The sequence below is a fragment of the Caretta caretta genome, chromosome 5 (assembly GCF_965140235.1).
Source record: "Caretta caretta isolate rCarCar2 chromosome 5, rCarCar1.hap1, whole genome shotgun sequence".
NCBI classification, from domain to species: domain Eukaryota; kingdom Metazoa; phylum Chordata; order Testudines; family Cheloniidae; genus Caretta; species Caretta caretta.
In genome coordinates, this window is record NC_134210.1 from 19,200,542 (window position 1) to 19,211,780 (window position 11,239).

The 11,239-nt window shown below is 40.6% G+C and overlaps 1 protein-coding gene across 5 annotated transcripts in view; it reads left to right on the forward strand.

Annotated features, from left to right (window-relative positions):
• The window catches only part of C5H18orf54 (chromosome 5 C18orf54 homolog), a 29,122-nt gene extending 23,659 nt beyond the window's left edge, over positions 1-5,463 (forward strand). For 4 of the 5 annotated variants that reach the window (XM_048849830.2, XM_048849833.2, XM_048849829.2 and 1 more), the window contains 2 exons: positions 1,628-1,701; positions 3,890-5,463. In XM_048849830.2, the coding sequence (XP_048705787.2) occupies positions 1,628-1,701; positions 3,890-4,001 (186 nt within the window). In that variant the 3' untranslated portion in view covers positions 4,002-5,463. Of the gene's footprint in view, positions 1-1,613; positions 1,702-3,889 lie in introns of all 5 variants that reach the window. The other variant, XM_048849834.2, reaches the window with a different exon arrangement.
• Positions 5,464-11,239: the final 5,776 nt, after the last annotated feature.

Sequence of the window (11,239 nt, forward strand, 5' to 3'; positions counted from 1 at the left end):
GAATTGGGGCGAGTCAGTTTCTCTGCCTCTCCCCCCAACACACTTTTTTTTTTAACCTCTTTAGTGAACTTTGGTTTATCAATATATCTTTATAAAGAGATGTTCAGAAATTAATATTTCAAATGTGGTCACCCCCCAAACCATATGGACAAAAACTGTCATGTTTTTGATGCGATTCTTTACATGCAGTCCATAATTTCTTACTGACTCTTTCTGCCACATCACACTGCAAGATTATGTCCAACTTCCTGTCCCACTCTCATCTTTTGGTTTCTTTCATATTAGATTGGATAGATGGTATACTGTATTTAAGAGAACAGGGCTAGGTATCAGGAGATATTTTATTCTGTCCTTTATCTAGCTCTAAATTTGTTTCTTTTTTATAAACTTTTACTCATCTATTGATCTATTCAGACATTTAATTGGTTCTAGAATTCAAGTGTCTGCTTTAGATCTAGAATGTTTAATATCTTTGTATATTAATATTTTATAAGTGTTCTTCAGTGTTTCAGTTTACACACAACTGTATGTGAATCATCTGTGTATCCTTCTCTGCTTCAGACTCTTTGTCAGACCTTTAGTAGTTTGAGAGTTCTCTATTCCTCAGTTATATGAAACCAGAATACTTCCTCTCACCAGTTGTCCTTGAAACTTCCTGCTAGCTACTGTAGTGCCTCTGACGAGGCTCTCCATCATGTTTAGTGCAAGGGTAGTAATTTGATCTGTTTAACTCAAACACACTGATGTGTAGACTGAGCACGTAAGCCAACATGAGGTGTCTTTTGCCATTTTGGTATATAGTAGTAAAATTTTACCCTATACAGTGTCTTCTTAGGCACAGGAAGAAAAGAAGGATTTACATGAGAAACATGGCATTTCAGAGTAAAGGGATACATTGCCAAGTATTTGGATTTGCTTTTTTATAATCGCTTCAGAAAGGTGGAAAGCCTCTAAGCATATATTTAGATGAAGAAAAATGTATTTAATTGTCCTATATTACAGAAACAAAATGTTTTTAATAAAATCTCTTTAGACATTCTTTATCTACTTGTTATTTATCATGTGCCTGTCCCATTATGCTATCTCCCAAAGCCGTGTTGGAGCAGGTCAGTAATTGGATGGAAGACCTCAGAGAACATGTGCTACAAGTAGTGTTTAATTCAGAAGATGAATTAAAACACTTCTCCAATGAGACCATCATTGTTAGAATGTACTATGCTGCTAGAGATGCTGTCTTTCATGCATAATGTGTTCTAACAAAAATATCTTGACCACTCCTTAACAGACATGGCAATTTTCACCAGGGCAAGGAATTTTAGCCATACTAAACTTACCCTGTTTTGAATTAGGCAATTGCATTTTGCTACCTTAATTTTTCTGCAGTTTCAAGTGGATTTGATGCAAATTAGGAACAGGTATTGAAGACTCTGTTATGTTGCAATGTGTTAAATTCTTCTACTTCACCCACAAAGCTCGATTCAGTGGTGAACAAGCTGATCCTTATAGTATGTGTATACTTTGTAAAGTTGTCAGAGATCCTATGGGGTGAAAGATGCTATATAAATGTAAACTGTTCTCATCTATCCTGTTAGTCATTTGTTTATATTTGACAGATTTCTTTTTTAAGCTTTCAGAAGAAGCAGTTTCTGAATTAAAGCTGTGTGACAATGATGTGATCCCTATTACCAAGTCTCTTCGAAGGTAAGTGTACTAATTCTCTTTCTCCGCACAATTAAACATTCCTCCTGTCTCAGTCTTGCTTGGAAAAATAATTTAAATTAGATTGGATATGAGAATTATCACTTGGATTGGAAACTAGCTGAAGTATAAACAAAAGTTAGTTGTGAATAATCAAAATACATAGCAATTTATGGATCTAAGGAGTATCTAGTGAGCTGCTGTAGGGTTTTATCTTAATATTTACATTATATCTTTTGGGAATCTTAAAACTGAAGTAATAAAAGAACTTGGAGAAGTTAGAAATATGGGACAAGGAATTTTTAAAAAGTGATTCCACCTAGAAAACAGTTTTTTAAAAAGCGGAATAACCATGTTACATTATAACTTTAGATGGGTGGAAGAAAGAAACTTGTAGGGAATAGCAGGCAGAAAAATTAGATTTGTACTTGTAATGCAGTGCGGTCGCAAAAGTAGTCAATGTAATTCGATGCGGGGGGAGGGGAGGGTGTAAGTAAAAGCATACCGTTGCATCAAGAGTAACCATAGAGTTGATCCTTCCAGAAAACAATTTACTGTGTGGGAAATCTTCATTGCTGTTGTCCTTTAGTTCTTTATAACTTCAGGGAAGCATCATAATGAATAGCATACCTGAGAAAACATTTTCCATACATGAAATAAACATGAGTCCCATTTAAATAAATGCTCATAAATTGGTAGGAAACCTCTTGAACACCAAAAGGCAGATTGGAAAAAACAGACTTCATAATAGAATCATTTTAAATTAATAACTGCTAGAGTATAATTCTGTTTCAACAAACTGTCCATCTTCATGACATACTACACTTTTGTATTATAATGTTAAATAAAAGTAAAATGTAAAAAGTGAAAATAATATAACTCTTAGGTACAGAAACAATTTCCTAACATAGTGTGGTGCACTACTTTAGCATCCTAATTTGACTTTTAGACCAGAGCCTGGTCTATACTACAAAGTTAGAGGAATGTAAGCCTCCTTGCATGGACTTAGTTGTGCATTTGTGCACATTTAAATTTGTCTCCCACTGATGTAAACCCTCCATTACGCTGGCATAGTAACGCCACCTCCCCAAGTGGTAAGCGAGCTGTGGTCAATGTACTGAGATTGACACAGCATGAATATAGACACTGCATTACTAATGTTGACCCTAACAGTCCTCCAGCAGCTGTCCCACAATGCCTGACACTGACCACTCCAGTCACAATTGTGAACTCCACCCCCCAGGGGTCACCGTGACTGGAAGGCACCCCTCTCCCCTGCCTTTGAAGCCCTGCAAATTTTTGAAATGCCTTTTCCTAATTGTCCAGCTTGGCACACCTGGCAGCTCGCCATTTCTGTGTGCGACTGACCAGCTAATCATGTTGGCTACATGCTCCAACTTGGAGTAGACCGAATCTCCTGGGCCTGTGGGGAGAAGAGGCTGTGCAGGACTATAATGTGGACATCTACTAGCAGATTGCACAGAGAATGCAGGAGAAAGGGTACAACAGGGATCAGCAGCAATGCTATGAGAAAGCATAGAAACAGCAGCAGATGGGTCACAAGGCCAGAGAGGCCAACAATCAGTAGGGTGCCAAGCCACAGATCTGTCACTTATACAAAGAGTTGCATGCCATACTTGGTGGAGACCCCCACCACCACCACGCACATCACCCTGCAGTTCTTTTTTTATAAACCTATCTCATTCTCTTAAATAAGTAATAAAAAGAAAGGACCAGTCCTCTCCATTAAAACTCATTGACTAAAATGGAAATAAGATCAAGCCAGAAGTTGGCAATTCAGGTTTATAAAATTTAAAGTATTAAGTGTGGTGTTAGGCAAAATCATTGACCCTAGAAGAAGCTGTCGTTTTTTTATATAACACAGACTAAAATGTCATCCTTACTTGCTTTTAACAGTTCTAAATAGGGAAACTAGACATCTGTAGCAAGAATAAAGAAATGCAGTGTCATGAAAGTAGTTGTCTACAGTTGAATTGTCCCTTTAAATCAACATTTAACAAAATGTTTAATTTGTTTTCACAGTTTTACATGTCTGTGTATTAATTTGAAGAGATGCCTCAAAGCTGATGAAGTGGTGTTAAGGAAATATTGCCATTTCTGTTAAATATATGTAACGTCAATCGTAAAATACACTTGTTGATAAGGGTGGCTTTTGTTTTTTTAAATGTAGGGCTTTACACCATTTGTCCCGGCTCAAAGGCCTAGTTGAAGATACCAGTGGCAAACAAGATCAGAAAGATGATCATCAAGAAGATGGAAAGGAAAAAGCAATCTACAAATAAGAAATATTTTGTTGGAAACTGAGCAGTCTATATAATTAAAATATTAGTACCTGTATAATAACCATTAACTTTCCTTTGAGAGCAGTTTCATAGGTCAAATATATTTTTATTTTTTTAAAATTTGAGAGAAGTGTGTATTATTTTAAAAATACCATGCAGGATTTCTATACTTTTTTAGCATTGAGGTGAAAATTCCAAAATGTATGAGTAATAAATATAAAATCTAGTAAAATCTAATATTATTTGGCAAGATCCATACTATAAAGAATATTTTATTTTATTAAAATAACTTGAGCAATCAAGGAAAAGGCTCTGTGGTCTATAAATAAAATAATTCAGACACTCAAAATGCTACACCACATTCAGTGACCCGATTACATTCCCCACACTCTGCTACAAAATTGATAGAAATAGGAAACTGAAGAGTGAGGTATAAACTTAGGCAAATAGGAAGGCTTTGCAACAATATTACATAAAAGCTCTAGGATCATTGCTTTCTGATAGAACTTTATTTTGACATGATTATAGTCAGGGGAGCAAAGCCTAGAGACTATTGAATTTGCTAAATCTAGAAACCCTTCTCTGGCATTTCTCAAATACAAGTCATGTAATCTGCTTTCAACCACTATTTCTAGTTACAGTAAGACAATATCATGACATATATATGGGATGAAACACCAAAGCTCCTCAAGAGGCCAAATGAGTCTAGCTGTGTTCTATTTCTTTGGATAGAAGTGCCATAAAATAATATCACCTAACTTTGAAAAGTAGACCTTTTTAAGCATGTATTCGCATAGCTGTGCATTTTCCTTCATGCACTTTGTCAGTTGAGAGATTAATAGCTAAAGGTCAGTTTACCTTTTTGTACTAATACAGTTGTATAAAATCCCCTCAAACCAAGTTGTCAGTAAAGAAGTTTGAAAAGAACCAAAAGAATGCATTTAAAAGTTCCAAAATGCTGCATCAATTCTTCAGGCTAGAGCAGTGTTCAAGGAAAAGTTAGGTTTCAGAGTAACAGCCGTGTTAGTCTGTATTCGCAAAAAGAAAAGGAGTACTTGTGGCACCTTAGAGACTAACCAATTTATTTGAGCATGAGCTTTCATGAGCTACAGCTCACTTCATCAGATGAGGAAAAGTTAGTCACTTGAAGCCTGGTGCAATTATGTTTAAAATTAAAAATAAAACAAGAAATGTTTCAAGTGCCAGGGTGCAGGAATTCTGTATTTTATTTATGCTGGTTGCATACTTCCTAGAAAATAGCTGATTTGGTCTCTAAAGATATACGTTGGTAAATATATATATATATTTAATGAATTAGATAGGGGCTCATTATGTCTCTTCACCACTATGTACATGCTTGTGGCTAAGTGTTAACAAATACTATTTTACTTCTACAGCTCACATGAAAACATTGTTTGGTATTTGTCATTTGCAGTATTTTGATTAAAAAATATTGTCAGCAGTTATGATTCACTATATATACACTTCATTAATATCAATGTGCATACTTTTTGTCCAGGTTTTCTCAGTTAGTATGTAAATTCTAAACCAAATGGGTAAAGAAAGATGTCTGATTATTAGGTAAAGTGGAGTATCTGTGAGTGGAAGTAAAGAATAGGCCACTTAGCATATGGTATAAAGCATAGTTTTTACACTTTTAATTGGCACACAATACATATAAATGTCTGTGGTTCCAACAAGTTCCTTCTGGTGCCAGCCTTCATGGTTCTGCTTTTTATACTAGTCCTGCGTAATTGAAATAGCTGGTTGGAAAGTGGGGGGACAGGCTGACTTAGTGTATTGGTGGTAAAAGTACAAGAAGGCCCTGATTCCTAAGTCCAGCCAAGCTCTGCTTGGCACAGGACCGAAGAAAGGGTATGCCATTCTTGTAGTTCCCTGATCTAGGAATCTCAGTGTTGCTGCATCTTACAACCCAGCTCCTTATGGCCCTAATGGGCCCTTCCATTAGAGAACAGAAGTATAGAGATACGCTAGCCCAGCTTTCTAGTTTGCTTGCTTTATAGCCCTTTCAAACTGGTAGAGCAGCACAAAAGGATATGTACCAGGCTCATGAATTGGGCTCAAACCCTTTGACCTGTATCTGCTTGCTTATATCTGTCCCAGGGTAGTAATGCCGTCTGTCAATGGTCAGTGCAAAAGTTGCTGTCAGTCAAGTTGTGTGTGAACTTGTGTCCACATTAAAAAAAATCACATTTATTACTGAGAAGACAAGAATTGGATGGGAATGAAATCTGAGCAATCACCACACCCCTATATGGTCCCTCAAGGTCTGGGTTGAGGTATATTGACAAGACATTGGTAGGAAGCCTTTACAGCAGCTCTATAAGCTGTACCTGTTCTGTAACTAGTCCAGTCTCCTAGGATGTCAAGCCAACGTTGTATCATTACTAAATTCACTGTAAATAAAACACGAGATAAAACATACGTATCTGTAAATGAAAACAAATGATTTTCTAGAAAGCCACTGTCACATGTACATATGAGACCTCACTGTACAACAGATTTGTGATAAACTCAAATCTGCCAATTTGAAGAACTGAAAGATACCAAAAGAAAAAAACAGGATGATTAGTAATAGAAAGGAGAGAGAATAATTTCCCCCTCTTGGCTCCCTGCAAGTTAAGAATGAGTAAGTAGATGGGGAACACCTATAGTTGTGATGGCTTTAAATACCACTTGACTGTATCTGTTACTTTGCAAAAGGAAGTCTGGTGATTGTCATAGTATGAGAACTTCTGGCTCTGTGCATATGTTGCAAAAGTTTGGATTACACAAATGTGTATTGAGTAAAATGTCTGGAAGTAGAATCAGGGTCCGGTAAATGAGAGGACTGTTCTACTGGGAAAGATTGTTTGCAAACGCTCTTACGCAGCAATATATTGTAAGTACATCAATGGAGATACTAGATAATGTAGTAGACCTATCTAGTATCCATATTAAGACAATCTTAATACAGGGACTAGGTAGGGTCTACTACATAGATTTTCAAAGATGATTATACTAAAGATCTTGAGACTTCGCAGGAAATCTGATGCTATTTTTCAATAGATTTAGTGTGACAAAGGAAAAACAGACAGGGAAGATGTTTTTCACCTGATTCTCCTCTGCTTTGCACAGTCATTCATATTTCTGCAAAGTGGATGTAAAATGCTGCCATTTTGCTTTTTTAGTATTGTACACCTACTTTGCATTTATTTGGTGTGGGTATAAATGTTTTCACAAGGGTTAAAGCAGTGGAGAATAATGTCCTTTGACTCTGGGGTGTTTAGAAGTCAGTGTACCTTTAATAGGGCACAGAGTTAGCACATCCAATTGTTGCTATTTTCAGAAAAAGCAGTAATATAAAAAGCAACAATGCACAACTACTTTCCATGTATTTGAATACAAAATGAGAACCCCCAAAGCATTTGATATTACAGAAAAGTGACTATAGGAGTGTTCCATAAAAATTGGTCACAGCTCCTACTATCAGAAATGTTATACATTTAGAAGCCAAAATAGACTGAACCAAACAGGTTGTGCGTGTCTCTCCACTGAAATAGCAATACGTTTTTGGATAAAGAAATCTTAGATCCCCTATGTTGATGCAGATTAGTGGGCGCCAGTCATGGTAATAGCTCATATGAGCTGACTAGAATATGTAGTTAGAACAACCCTGGAGAAAGGAAAGAGCATTATAGTTGGTTAAGTACCACCTTTGCATCTTGTTGGGAAATTATCCTAACGAACTGTGCTTACATAGATGAGGATTTGTCAGAAAAGACTTTTTATTAGAGCAATTATTGTGTCTCCTCACTTGTAAAAAATAATTATGTAAAATCATTTCTGATTCAGTCAATCTGTTCGGTAGCTCAGGATGATTGAATTTCACAGAGGATTGTGTAATAAGTTTCTTCCTGGTAACTAAATCTTCTTAAATGAAAATTTACAAAAGTGAATTGAGAGAGACATGTTGGGGGAGGTAATATCTTTTATCAGACCAAGTTTTCAAACTACATAGAGCTCTTCTTCAGAGCTGGAAACTTTGGTCCAATAAGAGATATTACCTCACCTAGCTTGTCGCTTTCATATCCTAGGACTGACACACTACAACACTTGAAGAAAAAGGAAATTGACAGGTAGGGTCAATGTTCCTTCTAATTTTTCCATCCATGTGCGGAATAAATTTTGTTATGTGCACCGAGGTATGTGCGGATGTGCGCCACCGGTAGAAACGAAAAAAGTTACAATAGGATAATTACTCCAGCGAGGACAGGTTAGGCATTTTAGAACTCACTACTCAAAGAATTAAATTTAAGTGGAAGAGATAAAAATTATGAAATGCACAGACCAGTCAAAAAACTAAAATAACACACTTTGGAAGAATAAAATTATAGAGAATATATGTTCATCACGGGAAGTACCAAGAAGTAACAACAACAATAATACAAGTATGTGTTGGTAGGTGAGTGTGACCCAGAGACTCTGTGTGTGTGTGTGTGTGACACAGAGACTGTGTGTGTGCTGGCTGCTGGGGAAGTTTCTGAGAGATGCTGTGTGCTGTTTAAGGCACTCACTGAAAGCTGTCCTGAACCCTGTCTCACCTTCACTGCTCTGTGGAGATGGGGTACATGGGAAGGGGGGGTGGGGGAAGAGAGTGAGTGTGTGTGTCTCTCTCACTCACACACACATGTAGACAGAGACTGTGAGCTGGCTGCTGGGGAAGTCTCAGAAACCGTGCACTGTCTCTTTAAGAAAGGCACTCAATCACTGATCAGTGTGGGTCACGCCTTCATAATGGTGTATATACGTCCCTGCTGACTTGCCACCTCTTCAGTTCCTTCTTACTGCCTCTGATGATCATTGGAGCTGTTGCTTCTCTCTCTTGCCATGGAAAGTAATCCCCCAGTGGACTTTGTAGTTGTACCTGTAAATAGTTTAATTAGAGGTTAGTGTTCTTAGTAGAGGATAGTTAGTTAGATAAATCTCTGTGGGGATTTATTCCCCCCACATTCTCATGCCCCTTCCCGGAGAGTGGGGCATGCCTTGGTCTCAAGACTTCAAACCGTGCAGGTCAGGGGTCAGACCCTCATGACTCCTACTTAAAGTGCTTGGGGGAAGCACCAAACTGGTCAGTAAAATCTGTACGGGCGTCCATCCAAGGACCAAAAAGGAGAGGGACTTTAGATTGAAACTTCTTATGGAGTTGGCTCTTCGTCCCCAGCCGGCAAGGACCGTGTTGGGCCTGAAACCCAGCACTTGGGTGGGGAGAACACCGTCCTCAGTGAGGGAGGCTGCGGTGCCGACGAGAACTCTGGGTCTAGAGCCCTGCAGCACTGCCACTCTCCAATACCCAAGATGATGCATCTCTGCAGCATCCCGGCACCGCTCGCACTCGCTGGTGCTGTACAAAAAGCAGAAGAGTGTAGAGAGGGGGCGTTTGCCCACAAGGAGAGCAGTGGAGTGTGAAGCTGCCTGTGGAGTGCTTTCCGGGCCAGGACACTCAGCCCCTGCTCCGGCAAAACCAGCACCATTGACTCTGGCCTCACAGGCAGGTCCATTGAGTCCAGTCTGTTGGACTCCCCAGAGCGGGAGGGCCAAATAGGGGAGTTGGATCTTCCATCCACCCCAGACAGGTTTGAGACCACCGGGGACCTCATAGCGATCAGGGCCCTGCAGTCCCCGGCACCGGTGCCACACGGAGCCATGCTTTCTAAGGGTAAACCTGCCATGATGCAGCACCGGTTGCCCTCCCCTCGGCACCACGCTCTGGCACCGTCCCTCTCAGCGCCGCTGTGGTCACTGAGGTCAGACTCATCTTTGGGGTTGGAGCTGGAATCATACATCTCCAGATGGAGCTGACACTGCTCTTGTCATCGTTCAAGGCAAGAGGACAGGCAGCAAGTTCCCATGATGCTCTGGCCACCACAATGGCAGGTGCCCATGAGGTGCCCTTTGTGGACCCTGTTGATGTATCACCAAGTCCAGGGGCCAAGCTCCAGATCCCTATCTATTGCTTTAGACAGGCGGGAGCCCCGTCATCCTCCATGGTGCGAGAACCTCCATAAGGATCAGAGCCCAGCGCCCAAGCTGGCTCCTAGGCCAACACTGAGAGCAAGACCAGGGTCGGTACCGTACTTGCCACCGTGCAGGAGGTATCAGTGCGGGAGGACCCTGCGAGTCGGAGGGTCAGGAGGACGTGGTGCTGCTAAGGACATCATCCTCTTCCTCCCCAGTCAAGGCAGTAGCAGGCTTATCTGCCACTTTGCCAGCCATGGACAACAGAGCCCACCAAGAGCTACTCAGAAGGGTAGCACAAAATCTGAGCCTCCAGGAAGAGGAGGTGACAGAAGAAACGGATCCCATGGTGGACGTTCTAAGGCCTGAGGGTCCTTCAAGGGTGGCCTTACCCTTGATCAAGACCATCCAGAATACCACGCTTCTACCCCTCTCAGTCAAGACAAGATTACAGTAGTAAGAGTGGTAGGAATAATAGGTGAAGGCCTCCACAGCCCTCTTCCAACCAGGGCCAGCCTTTAACTCCCAAGCAAAACTTTTGAAGGTGTGCCCAGGGGTGATGCACCAATCGCAATCTGGATCCTTCTCCCTGTTTTGTGAATCATCTATCCCATTTCTGCTGGGCCTAGGCCCAGATCACCTCAGAGAAGTAGGTCTTGCACAAGGTAGAATTGGGATATTCTCTCCAATTCTGTTCCCTTCCTCCCTCCCACCAACCCCTCTACCCCATACCTCTTCAGGGACCCTTCTCACGAGCAACTTCTCATACAAGAAGTGCAAGCGCTCCTAGAAGCCAGACGGTAGAGAACACCCCTCAGGAGTTCTGGGGCAAGGGTTTCTATTTCCGATATTTCCTAATCCCAAAAGACAAAGGTGGGCTAAAACCCATTTTGGATTTGCAGAACTTCAACAAATTTGTGAAAAAGCTGAAGTTTCAAGTGATTTCTCTGGCTTCCATTATTCCCTCCCTGGATCCGGGGGACTGGTACGCCGCCCTCGACTTGAAAGATGCATGCTTCCACGTGTCAATCATGCCGACCCACAGGTGGTTCCTCCGCTTCGTGGTCAACAACATCCATTATCAGTTCACGGTTCTCCCCTTTGGGCTATCGGCGGCCCCTTGGGTGTTCACCAAATGCATATCCAAGGAGGCGACAGGTACAAATTTTCCCATACCTAGATGACTGGCTTGTCAAGGGCCGTACCAAAGCCCAGGTGGA